Source organism: Phascolarctos cinereus, unplaced genomic scaffold, assembly GCF_003287225.1.
Source record: "Phascolarctos cinereus isolate Bilbo 61053 unplaced genomic scaffold, phaCin_HiC Scaffold_4;HRSCAF=312, whole genome shotgun sequence".
Taxonomy (NCBI): domain Eukaryota; kingdom Metazoa; phylum Chordata; class Mammalia; order Diprotodontia; family Phascolarctidae; genus Phascolarctos; species Phascolarctos cinereus.
The window spans coordinates 232,065,937-232,079,803 of record NW_027555847.1 but is presented as its reverse complement, the minus strand read 5'-3'; the positions used below and the strand labels follow the sequence as shown (position 1 = coordinate 232,079,803).

Here is a 13,867-nt window from a genome sequence, read left to right as displayed (position 1 = left end):
TACACATATATATACATATATACACATATACATATACACATATATATATACATATACATATATATATACACACAAACTCACACATAAACAATACATGATACATATATACAACATGATCTATTGCAGATGGTCTCAGAGGAAAGGCACTAAGATTAAGAAGGACTGGGAAACACTTCTTCCAGAAGGTAGGACTTTAGCTGACCCTTAAAAGAGACTAGAAAAGCAAAGAGATGGAGATGAGGAGGCAGAAGATTTTGGGCATTCGCATCAGCCAGTGAAAATGCTGGGAGTCAGGGGATGGAACATTGTGTGAGAAGAACAACAAAGATCCCAGTGTCGTTAGAGCACAGAAAAATGTAGACAGGGAAAGAAGGAATAAGAAGAGTGGGAAAAGTAGGAAGGGGTTGTTATGAAGAGCTTTAAAGGTCAAATAGAGGATTTTCTATTTGATCCTGGAGGTCCCCACCACTGGAATCGATTGAAGGGGCAGAAGTGAGGAGAAGTGGAGTGACAGACGTGGTCAGAGCAGCACTTTTACAAAGACCCATCTGATAGCTGAGTGGAGAATGGATTGAAATGAAGAGAGACTCAAGGCAGGTCGACAAACCAGCAGGCTATTGTAATAGCCTGGGCATAAGGTGAGGAGAGCCCGTATTAGGGTGGTGGCAGTGTCAGAGGAGAGAAAGAGGCATATACAAAAGATGTTAACAAGGTAGAAAGGATAGGACTTCACAATTGATTGGATATGAGAAGTGAGGCAGAGTGAGAAATTGAGGATGACACCCAGAGTTTCAAGCCAGGATGAGTGAGAGAATGGTGATACTCTCAGCAATGAAAGGGAAGTGAGGAAGGTTGAAGGGAATAGATGAAGGATTCAGTAAGAGTGGACATGATGGAAATCTTGGAATCAAGGGAATAACCACTCCATAATCAGGTTTGTGATAAAGGAGAGGAATTCTGGCATAGTCTGACACACACATAGTTTGATTTTGGGAAAATAGATTTCAAAAAGTGGATAGGAAAGATACATAGGATTCCATGCACTAAAATGCTTTCGGGAAAGTTGGCATGAGAGGGATGAGATGCTTAAATGAAACTTTTTTTAAAGATAAAAAGGGAAACAATTCCAAAGAAGAAGAAAATGGGATTTGTCTAAAGAAACAAGGAACTCACCAACCAACACAGATTTTTAAAAGATACGTGCAGAAGACAGAAGCAACACCAGGTAACAGAAGATGAATATAAAAACGTGGCACAGTCCCGTAAAAATATGTGGTATAATGGATCAAGCACTGGGGCAAAAATTGACTTTGAATCCTGTCTTAGACACTAACTATGTTATCCTGGGCAAGCTAACCTTTCCTCCTCAGATTCTTAATTTATTAAGTAGTAGATAATAACAGCACCTCACCACAAAGTCGTTATGCAGCTTAAGTGAGATCAGATATGTAAAACATTCTGCAAACCTTCGAGTGTTATGTAAATGCTAGCTGATATTATTATTACAACCTCAGGACTTAAAAAAAAATAACTGGCAGATATGACTACTGAGCCACTGTTGGTGATGTTCAAAAAATCATGAGAAAGGAGAGGTGCCATAAGAATAGGGAAGAGAAAATGTACCAATTTTCAAAAAAAAAAAAAAAGGGAAGAAAACAGTCTTCAGACTATAGGCCAGTAAGCTTGTATTTTTTTTTTCAGTTCCTGGGAAGATTCTAGAATGTATCGTTAAAGAAATTGTTGGAGAGCATCTTGGGTAGCTGTGATTACAAAGGTCCAGCACAATTTCATTAAGAACAAGTCATAACAAACTAACCTCATTTCCATTTTCTGACAAGAATATTGAAATACTAGATGAGGAGAATGCTATAGATATAATTCAGCCAGATTTTAGGGAAGCTTTGGAAAAGAAATTTCATGGTATTCTTGTATAGAAAATGGAAAGATCTGGATTAGATGATAATACCATGAGAAGGATTCAAAACTGGTTGGACGGCCAGACTCAAAAAGTAGTTGCCAATGGTTCCAAGTCAACATGGCAGGATGTCTCCAGTGGAAGCACCCACAGGGACATGTGCTTGGTCCTGTGCTGTTTAAATTTTTATCAATGCCTTGGATAAAGGCACAGTTGGTATATATTCATCAAATGCACAGAAAACACAAAGCTGGGAGGGATAAATAACACATTCAACTACAGTCCAGATCCCAAAAGAATCCTGAGAGGCTAGAGCAACAAGATGATATTCAATAGGGATAAATGTAAGATCTTTGTACTTGAGTACAAAAAAATCCACTTCATAAATATAAAGTGGGAGAGGCATAGACAGAAAATTTTCTGAAAAAAGATGAGGGAGGCAGCATTGGAAGGAGGGGAAAGCGTTATGAACTACAGGCTCAATATAGGTCAGTAGTAGAGGCAGCAATCCAGTCAAACCCTCTCAACATTCCCCTCTAAACAACTTTAAAATACCATCTCAAATAGAATTCTGGAGTGGCAAAGCCAAAAAAAATTAAAAGGTCAGAATAAGATATTTTTCCCTCCTAAGACAACTTAGGAGGTCTGCAGGAGAGGTCTGTGACACTGAGGTAGGCTGACCAGTAGTGGGCAGCAGCAGAAGCTTCAGGAGCCATCAATCCAGATTTAGTAAGGGGTTCAGACACCTGGTCAGAAAGAGACTGTATGGGACCCTTTATTAGCACTAGATATAGGACCTGGCATTGTTTGTCAATTTTAGTCACACACACAGTTCTGCATTGCTGTTTCAGGGCAAAGAAGAGCTTTTTCAGTCTGTCACAAGGGACCAGGGACACTGGTTGCAGTTTCAAGGCATAGAGGAGCACTGGAGCTTCCAAATGCAGGGGAACAAAGGTTCTTCCTTGGTAAAGATCACAGCACAGACAAGAAGAGCACTAACCATGCCTCTCTCCAGATCATACCACTTTGGAGGCACCAAAACTTGCAGACCTCCAAAACTAACTCTTAAAACAACAGCATGGAAAAGCCTAAAGCTTAGACAGGACTTCGCCTCCCCCACTCCAAAGTGAGCAGAGCCTAACTTTAACATACAGTCCAAAGTCAAGCAGCAGGCTGGAAAAATGAGCAAACAACAAGAACAACAACAAATTTGACCATAAAAAGCTACTACAGTAGCAGGGAAGACCAAGACACCAAACTCAGAAGAAGACAACAATGTGAAAACAGCTAGAAGCAAAGCCTTAAAGAAAAATGCTAATTGGACACAAGCCCAAGAAGAATTCCCAGAAGAGTTAAAGAAAGAGATAAGGCCAGTAGAGGAAAAATGGGAAATGAAATGAGAGTGATGCATGAAAATTATGAGAAGAGAATCAATTGCTTGGTAACAGAGGCACAAAAATTTTTTTTAAAAAACACCTTGAAAAACAGAATTGGCCTAGTGATAAAAGAGGCATAAAAATTCACTGAAGAAAAGAATTCCTTAAAAAGCAGAACAGGCAAAATGGAAAAAGAGGTACAAAAATTCACTGAAGAACTCCCTACAAAGCAGAATTGGCTAAATGGAAAAAGAGATACAAAGCTCACTAAAGAAAATAATTCTTTGAAAATACGGATTGGGCAAGCGGAAGCTAATGACTCCACGAAACATCAGGAAACAATAAGACAAAGTCAAAAATGAAACAATAGAAGAAAAGAAAGCAAAATATCTTATCAGAAAAATAACTGACCTGGAAAATAGATCCAGGAGAGATAACTTAGTAATTAATGAACTACCTGGAAGCCATGATCCATTAAAACAAAAACAAAAAAAACCCTAGACATCACATTTCAAGAAATTATAAAAGAAAACTGCCCCCATATCTTAGATGCAGAGAGTAAAATAGAAATTGAAAGAATCCACCAATCACCTCCTGAAAGAGATCCCAAAATGAAAACTCCCAGAAATATTATAGCCAAATTCCAGAGCTCCCAAGTCAAAAAGAAAATATTGCAAGCAGCCAGAAAGAAACAATTCAAATATCATGGTGTCACAGTCAGGATAGCACAAGATTTAGCAGCTTCCACATTAAAGAAACAGAGGGCTTGGAATATGATATTCTGAAAGGCAAAGGAGCTAGGATTACAACAAGAATCACCTACCCAGAAAAACTGAGTATAATCATTAAGGAGGGAAATGGACATTCAAAGAAATAAAGGACTTTCAAGCATTAATGATGAAAAGATCAGGGTTAAATAGAAAATTTAACATTCAAACACAACACTCAAGAGAAGTACAAAAAGGTAAACATAAAAAATAAATCATGAGGGATTCAATAAGGTTAAACTGTTTGCATTCCTATATGGGAAAATGATACATGTGACTCTTAAGAACTTTATCATTATTAGTGCAGTTAGATGGAGTCTACATAGATGGAGGGCATGGTTGTGAATTGATTACATTGGGATGATCTGAAAAAAATGAAGGGGTGAGAAAGAGAGATGCACTGAGAGAAACAGAAAGGATGAAGAAGAATGGAGAAAATCATCTCACATAAAAGGGGCACACAAGTAAGAGCTCTTACAATAGGGAAGAAAAATGGCGGTGAAGCAGGCGATACTTCAACATCATTCTCATTGGAATTAGTTCAAGGAGTGAAGAATATATTTCACATTCAGCTGGGTATAGAAATCTATCTTACCCAACAGGGAAGTAGGAGAGGAAGGGGATAAGAGAAAGGAGGAGGGTGATAAGAGGTTTATGGTTAAGAGAGGAAGTAGTCAGAAGCAAAACAGACTTTTGAGGAGGGATAGGATAAAAAGAGAGAATAATAAACAAAAGGAAATAGGATAAGAGGGAAATACACAGTCATCATAACTGTGAGTGTGAAGAGGATAAACTCACTCATGAAATGGAAATGGGATAGCAGAATTGATTAGAAACCAAAATCTAACAATGTATTGTTTACAAGAAAAACACTTGAAACAGAAAGTTACAGAGTTAAAATAAGAGGTTAGAGCAGAAACTGTTATGCTTCATCTGAACCAAAAAAGGCAAGGGTGGCAATCATGATCTCTGACAAAGAAAAAGCAAAAATAAACCTAGTTAAAAGAGATGATCAGGGAAACTAGATTTAGCTAAAGGGTATCATAGACAATGAAGTGATATTAAAAAATTATAGTAAAATTCTCTGATAAAGGCTTCATTTCTCAAATATATAGAGAACTGAGTCAAATTAATAAAAATGAGCCATTCACCAACTGATAAACAGTCAAAGGATATAAACAGGCAATTTTCAGAAGAAGAAATCAAAGCTATCTATAATCATATTTTTAAATGTTCTAAATCACTAGTAATTAGAAAAATACAAATTAAAACAACTTTGAGGTACCATTTCACACCTATCATAAATGACAAATGCTAGAGAGGGTGTGATAAAATAGGTGCACTAATGAACTGTTGGTGGAGTTGTGAACTGGTTTAATCATTCTGAAGAACAATTTGGAACTACGCTCAAAGGGCTATAAAACAGTGCATACCTTATGACCTAGCAAATACCACTACTAGGTCTGTTTCTCAAAGAGATCAAAGAAAAGGGAAAAGATGTATATGTACAAAAATACTTATAGCAGCTCTTTTTCTGGTGGAAAAGAACTGGAAATTGAGGGGATACCCATCAATTGGGGAATGGCAGAACTGTGGTATATAATTGTGATGGAATAGTATTGTGTCATAAGAAACAATGAGGTAGATGATTTCATAAAAACCTGGAAAGACCTACATGAATTGATGCAAAGTGAAGTGAACAAAACCAGGAGATCATTATATGCAGTAATAGTAATATTGTAATGATGATCAACTGTGAAAGACTTAGCTACTCTGATCAATACAATAACCCAAGACAACTGCAAAGGACTCATGATCAAAAATGCTATCCACCTCTAGAAACAAAACAGATAAACTCTGAGTGCAGATTGAAGTATAATTTTTTTTCACTTCCTTTATTTTTCATGCTTTTTTTGAAACATGGCTAATATGGAAATATATTTTGCATGATTTCACATGCATAACTAATATCATGTTGGGTTGGGGATGGGCTGGAAGGAGGGGCAGAATTTTAGACTCAAAAACAAATTTTAATAATGTTGAAAATAATCATTTTTTAAAAAAATATTAGTCCACAGTGTGATGAGGCAGCCAAAAAAGCAAATGTGATCTTGAGCTACGTTGAGAGAGAAATACCTCCTAAGGACAGGGTGCAAAGTGATAGTCCCATTGTACTCTGTCTCATAAAACTTCATCAGGAGTATTGTGCTCAGTTCTGGATGCCACATTTTAAAAAGGACATAGATTAAACCAGAGGATGTCCACAGGAGGACAACAGGGATGGTAAAGAACCTCCAAGATACGTTTGTTGAATCTGATGAAGGCACTGGGCATGTTTAGCCTGGAAAAGAGAAAACCTGGAGACAGGAAGCATTTGAAAGTATCTGAAGGGTTCATAAAGAGAAAGGATTAGGTTTGCTCTGTTTGGTCCCAGAGGGCAGAACCAAGAACAACATTAGCAGTTGTGAGAAAGCCAGTTTAGGCTTGACAGCAGAAAAAACTTTCTAACCGCAGGTGCCATCCAAAAATGGAATGGTCTGCTTACATACATACTGGATTCCCCCTCCTTAGAGGTCTTCTGGTAAAGCCTGGAGGAGCACTTTGTCTGTCATGTTACTGTGGGGAAGCCTTGTATGTATGGGTTGGGGTAGACAGCTACTGGGATCCCTTCCGAGTCTCAAATTCCATGATTCTGTGACGCAATTTTGAGCTGGAGGGTTTTCCAGTCACAGTGACAGATCAATACTGAAACATACAAAAATGGCCCATTTTTTCAATAGTAGTTAAGGTGAGGGAAGTAATTTGTGGCCATGATTAAAGCAAAGTTATCTGGACAGACCAGAGATAAGCATTGTGGCCTTGCCCTTATCTGCGTACTGCTCAACAAACCAATGCATTCATTCCATGTTTTACTGGGAAGCTTAAAAACACAAGGAGCCTGACAAAACTTATACAACCTGTCTTCCTAATGCCTGGGTCTGCCTACAACCTATCATGAGACTTTGGTGGCAGTTAAATTTCAAGAAAAAAAGAAAAAAAAATTTAAATCCTACCTTTCAGAGGTCACTCGTATCCTCTCCCCACCACTGGAATTCAGGCTCTCTGTCTTCTCACTGAAGTATTCTTTCACACGTTGTTCCTCAAAACTATGAAGCTTCTTGAGTTCTTCCTCACTTAGGTAGAGTTCTGAGGAAATGAGATAACATACAACATCAATCATGTAGACAGGGTCTTTCCCCACCTTTGAAGGAAACTAATAATGTATTTGGGGAGTTATTTCTTCTGAGAACAGAGATAATGTTATTTACTAAAAGGTTTTTTCCTTTGGCATCTTTTTCCTTGGATGGCCCATACCCAACAAGCTATGCTTTCTGCTTTGTTCTATGAACAGATAAAGTTCTGGAGTACAACAGAATAGTGGAGATCAGATATTTCTCTTCAATACATTCACTAAATTTTGCTAAAAATTACATCATAAAAGACAAGGTAAATTATTTTGGATTGTTAAATTTTCCAGAAAGAAAAGCACAAAAATTCTACTCATTCATAGTAATAATTTACAGAATTAATTATAAGACATTTTAAGGGAGGGAAATTCTCCATGGTTTTTCTTTGCATTAAGAAATATCAGGGCTCCGCTTCCTAAAATCTAGCTAGGGTTTGGATTCTTATAATCTAGCCACTGCTCGAATTCTTAGAATCTAGCCACTGCTTACCCATGTTCAGACTCTTTAAGAGTCTGCCCAATATGACTATTTTCTAATAAACCTTGTCTCTGGCTAAAAGAAGGCTTGGGTCAAATTCTTTGAGACAGGACCCATGTGCTGTGATTTTGGGGTCCCAGCACTCCTGAACCTCCAAATTGCATCATTTTGGTGGCCCGTACACAGAAACTGCCTAACCCCAAGTTCTTCTCCAGACTCCTCTCCCTCCCTTTCGTGATGTGCAGTTGGGGTCACTCTCCAAGCATCAAGGCTTGGAGGTGCTTTTTGGGGAGACAGTTACAAGGCTGTCTTTCACTCGGCCTGATGTTCTCAGGCTCTTGGTCCAGTGGGTTGGTTCAAGGCCAAAGACCTGGGTACACCTTCGCAGCATAGAGGACAAGGACTAATGCCATATCTGGAAGTGTATGTTCATTCTCTCAGCACTAGGGAATTGGGGAAAACTCCAATCGCTTTTTGGTTCCCTGAGGCTTACTTACTCCCTTCCCTCTGCACCTCTGAATCTTCCTTCATGGAGGTTACAGGGAAAGTTAGAACAGCTAAAAATATCTTGGCAGATTCTGAAGGTTTTATGGTTGATCACTGAGGAGTTTAGAACTCTTTCTTACAATCCTGGTCACTCTTTTCTGCCACTCGCTTCACTTGAGTGGAGAGGGTATCTGTTAACCCTTCTTATAGGAGAAGAGAGTTTCACCCTTTACCCCTCACTTTTGATTTTGCCCTCCCCAACCTGGGGAAAAGGAAGGAGTGGGGAGGGGCATCAGCCATGGTGTGTGCCCCCCTGGCAATGTCCTTGGGCCCTAGGGCAACCTTTCTCTGGAACCATTCAGATTCAGCATATCCTGCTCAAGGTAAAGAAACTATTCTCTATATACAATAACAGCCACGTTATTCGATGACTAATATTGTTAAACTGAACCCTTCTCAGCATTACAAGGATCTAAGACATGTCCAGAGGCCTCGGGATAGAAAATGCTGTCCACATCCAAAGAAAGTACTATGGAAGTCAAATTGCTATCATTTATTTTTACCTTCTGTTGAGTTTTGTTTCATCTTTCTGATGGTTCCTCTTATTGTTTTTAATTTTTACTTACAACTTCACTAATGTGAAAATATGTTTAATAAGAATGTAAATGTAAAGCCTATATCAGATTGTGCGATGTCTTGGAGAGGGTGGGGGGGAGAAAGGGGGAGAAAAAATTTTCAACTCAAAAGCATATGGAAGTGATTGTTAATAAATCAAAATAAATTAATAAAATTAAATTAAAAAAGAAAAAGAAAAAGAAACTATTCCCCGAACTTCGGTAAGCACTCTTTCAAATTTGTAGTTTTAACTGTTAATGATGAGATGTTGATTCTCTGTGTAAAGTAATTTGGAAGTGCACTTAACAAAACTGAAGTCACCTGATTGGTAATGGGTTTGTTTCAAGTTTCAAATTGGTGAACTTTCTGTATCAGTTGTATCAAGCAACTTTTCATAATTTGGTTACTGCTAAAATAATTTAGCTATTGTTGGTTATCGTTTTAATGTGTAAACTAGCCAAAAAGCTTGTTTGGGTTATGTATGGCTTGCTGAAAATTTGCAAGTGTATAGAAATTTCTAATGGTTGGCTTTTTTTTGGAGGGAGGGGGGGATTGGCAATGGGCTTAAGTGACTTGCCCAGGGTCACACAGCTAGTAAGTGTTATGTGTCTGAGGCTGGATTTGAACTCAGGTCCTCCTAAATCCAAGGCCGGTGCTCTGTCCACTGCGCCACCTAGATGCCCCATGATTGGCTTTTTATACCAGGACAAATTTAAGTTTGAGATGTAAATCCTGGAAAAGTTTTTCCTAAGCTGTGATTAGTAAAACTTGCTGTTTGAAGTAAAACCTCGGTATTCCACTTCCGGGAGCCAAGATGGTGGAGAGAAAAGGTAGTCGCTCTCACGCTCCCCTATCAACCTCTGAAAACCCAGAAAATATCACCCCAAGAAAAAAAAAAACCCTGGAACACCTGAACTAGAACAAAGACAAGGAGCAGCAGTGCAGCAACCCAGCAAACGGGTCTCCCAGTGCCTCAGCAAAAACAAGGGGCCCCAGGTGGATAAGTACCCTGTGGCATTCATCTGAAAGGAGGTGAAGAAAACAACCTAAAGGCTTCCTAAAGCCCGCCTTGCTGATTCCAACCCAACACCAGGTGAGCTGTAGAGCCCTGAAGCCCCAATTGTGAAGAAATCCTGAAGCCCAGGTGGTAGAGCAGGCAAACACCAACACCTGGACCTCGAGTGCCTCAGTGAGGGGGGGAACCGGTGGAAACCAGCTCAGAAAACCACCAGTGCCTCGGCACCACGCAAAGGAAATCCCAGTGCATTAGCAGAAAAGGGAGACAACACTGCAGGGGCCCCAGGCAGATAAACACCCTGCAGCACCCATCTAAAAGGAGCTGAAGAAAGCTAAAGGAAAGGAAAAGCAGGCAACCTAGAATTGCCTGAAAGTTCCAGCCTTGCTGATTCCAGCCCAACACAAGGTAAGCTGCCAGAAACCTACAGCCTCCAATTCCCAGCATAAGAGGCCCCAGACACAAAGCCAGTGACCAAGACCTAGGCTCCCAACACAAGAAGCTTGGGTCAGTACCCTCTGTTCCCCAGCAGGAGAGCTCAATCTCTTTAAAGGCCAGGGAATAAAGAAACACCATGAGTAAAAAGAAACTACCATAGATTCATATTATGAGAAGAGTGAAGATCAAGACAGAAATTCTGAAGAGGACAACATTGTCAACAAACCCACATCTGCAACAACAAAAGGGAATATGAACTGGTCTGAAGCCCAAAAAGCCTTCTTAGAAGAGCTCAAGAAGGATTTTAATAGTCAAATGAGAGAGGTAAAGAGTCCTTCAAAAATACAATTGGCCAATTGGAAAAAAAATACACTGAAGAAAACAAGTCCCTAAAAAACACAATTGGCCAATTGAAGAAGGAAGGACAAAAACTAACAGAAGAGTACACTGAAGAAACAAGTCCCTAAAAAACACAATTGGCCAGTTGAAGAAGGAAGTACAAAAACTAACAGAAGAAAACAATCTGTTAAAAACTAGAATTGGACAAATGGAAACTAATGTCTCTATGAGAGAGCAAGAATCAGTCAAACAGAAACAAAAAAATGAAAAAATGATGAAAATGTAAAATACCTCATCAGTAAAACAACCGACCTGGAAAATCGACTCAGGAGAGACAATTTAAAAATTATTGGACTACCTGAAAATCATGATGAAAAAAAGAGCCTGGACAGTATCTTTCAGGAAATCATAAAGGAAAACTGCCCAGAAGTCCTAGAACCAGAAGGGAAAATAACCATAGAAAGAATCCGATCACCACCTGAAAGAGATCCCAAATTGACAACGCCAAGAATATAATAGCAAAATTCCAAAATTACCAGATGAAAGAGAAGGTGCTGCAAGCAGCCAGAAAGAAAGAATTTAAATATCATGGAACCACAGTCAGGATTACACAGGACCTTGCAGCTTCTACATTAAAAGACCGCAGGGCATGGAACATGATATTCCATAAGGCAAAGGAGCTTGGAATGCAGCCAAGGATCAATTACCCAGCAAAAATGAGCATCATTTTTCAAGGGAGGAGGTGGATATTCAACGAAATAGGAGACTTCCAAACTTTCCTGATAAAAAGACCAGAGCTCAACAAAAAATTTGATCTTCAAGTACAGGACTCAAGAAGGACTTAAAAAGGTAAATGGGACAGAAGGATACAATATGTTGTTAATAAGGGGGGGGCTGTTTAAACCCCTACAAGGGAATATGAGACTTGCAACCCTTGAGAACTGTATTGTTATTACACCTTGTTAAAGGAGTATACATAAAGAGGGTGGATATTAGTTGACTTTGATGTAATGATAAAAAAAAATCTAATCAAGTGGGTTAAATGGATCCAAATAAGTGGATCAATCTGATCTTAGAAAATGTACTGAGAAAGGAGGAGGCAGACAAGGGTAAATTACATTACAGGAAAAGACACAAAATCCTATTACAGCAGAGGGAAAGAAGGGGGGGAGCATTGTTTGAACCTTACTCTCATCAGATTTGGCTCAAGAAGGGCATAATATAATCAGTTAGGTATAGAAATCTAACTTGCCCTATAGGCAGTAGAGGGAAAAGGGGAAAGAAAAGGGAGGGGAAAGAAAAGGGAGGGGGAAAGAAGGGAGGGAAGCAGCAGTAAGACTAAAGGGGAAGAAAAGGGAAAGGGATAATAAAAGGGGAAGGGACTGAAGGAGGCGGTGGTCAAAAGCAAAACACTAGTGAAGGGGAAAGGAAAAAGGAGAAAGAAAAGCATAAATAGGGGGAAAAGGATGGAGAAAAAGACACAGATAGTAATCATAACTGTGAATGTGAATGGGATGAACTCTCCCATAAAACGGAAATGGATTGCAGAATGGATTAAAAACCATAATCCTACAATATGTTGTTTACAGGAAACACATTTGAAAAAGAGTGACACATACAGGGTAAAGGTAAGAGGCTGGAGCAGAATATATTATGCTCAGCTGAAGAAAAAAAGCAGGGGTAGCAATCCTGATCTCAGACAAAGCAAAAGCAAAAATAGATCTAATCAAAAGAGATAAGGAAGGAAACTACATCCTGCTAAAAGGCACCATAGACAATGAAGTAATATCATTACTAAATATATATGCACCAAATGGTATAGCATCCAAATTCTTACAGGAGAAGTTCAGGGAGTTACAGGAAGAAATCGACAGCCTCCCCCTCTCGGCACTAGATAAGTGTAACCACAAAATAAACAAGAAAGAAGTTAAGGAGGTGAATAGAACATTAGAAAAGTTAGGTATGATAGACCTCTGGAGAAAACTGAATGGGGATAGAAAGGAATATACTTTTTTCTCATCAGTACATGGCACATACACAAAAATTGACCATGTACTAGGGCATAAAAACCTCACAATCCAATGCAGAAAGGCAGAAATATTAAATGCATCCTTTTCAGATCATGATGCAATAAAAATTATATGTAATCAAGGGCCATGGAAAGATAGACTAAAAAATAATTGGAAACTAAATAATCTAATCCTAAAAAATGATTGGGTCAAACAACAAATCATAGAAACAATCAATAATTTCATTCAAGAGAATGACAATAATGAGACAACATACCAAAACCTATGGGATGCAGCAAAAGCAGTTCTTAGGGGAAGTTTTATATCTCTAAATGCTTACATAAATAAAATAGAAAAAGAGGAGATTAATGAATTGGGCATACAACTAAAAAAACTAGAAAAAGAACAAATTAAAAATCCTCAACTAAACACCAAATTAGAAATATTGAAAACCAAAGGAAAAATTAAAAAATTGAAATTAAGAAAACTATTGAACTAATAAATAAAACTAAGAGCTGGTTTTATGAAAAAACCAATAAAATAGATAACCTTTGGTTAATTTAATTAAAAAAGAAAGAAGAAAACCAAATTACTAGTATCAAGAATGAAAAGGGAAGCTACCACCAAGGAAGAGGAAATTAAAACAATAATTAGGAATTATTTTGCCCAACTATATGCCAACAAATTTGACAATCTTAGTGAAAATGGATACATATTTACAAAAATATAAATTGCCCAGATTAACCGAAGAGGAAGTAAAATACTTAAATAACCCCATCTCAGAAAAAGAAATTGAACAAGCCATTGATGAACTCCCTAGGAAAAAATCTCCAGGGCCAGATGGATTTACATGTGAATTCTATCAAACATTTAAAGAACAATTAATTCCAATACTATATAGACTATTTGGGAAAATAGGTGAAGAAGGAGTCTTACCAAATTCTTTTTATGATACAAATATGGTGTTGATACCTAAACCAGGAAGAGTCAAAATAGAGAAAGAAAATTATAGACCAATTTCTCTAATGAATATAGATGCAAAAATTTTAAACAAAATATTAGCAAGTAGATTACAGCAACTTATCACAAGAATAATACACTATGACCAGGTAGGATTTATACCAGGAATGCAGGGTTGGTTCAATATTAGGAAAACTATCAGCATCATTGAGCATATCAACAACAAAACCAACAGAAACCACA

The 13,867-nt window shown here is 38.2% G+C and overlaps 1 protein-coding gene across 1 annotated transcript in view; it reads right to left on the bottom strand.

The window, feature by feature from the left end:
* Positions 1–13,867, bottom strand: part of TRPM6 (transient receptor potential cation channel subfamily M member 6) — a 197,616-nt gene that overhangs the window by 53,977 nt on the left and 129,772 nt on the right. Inside the window, exon 24 of the mRNA XM_021008567.2 lies at positions 7,112–7,244. Coding sequence (XP_020864226.1) covers positions 7,112–7,244 — 133 coding nt within the window. The remainder of the gene's footprint in view (positions 1–7,111; positions 7,245–13,867) is intronic.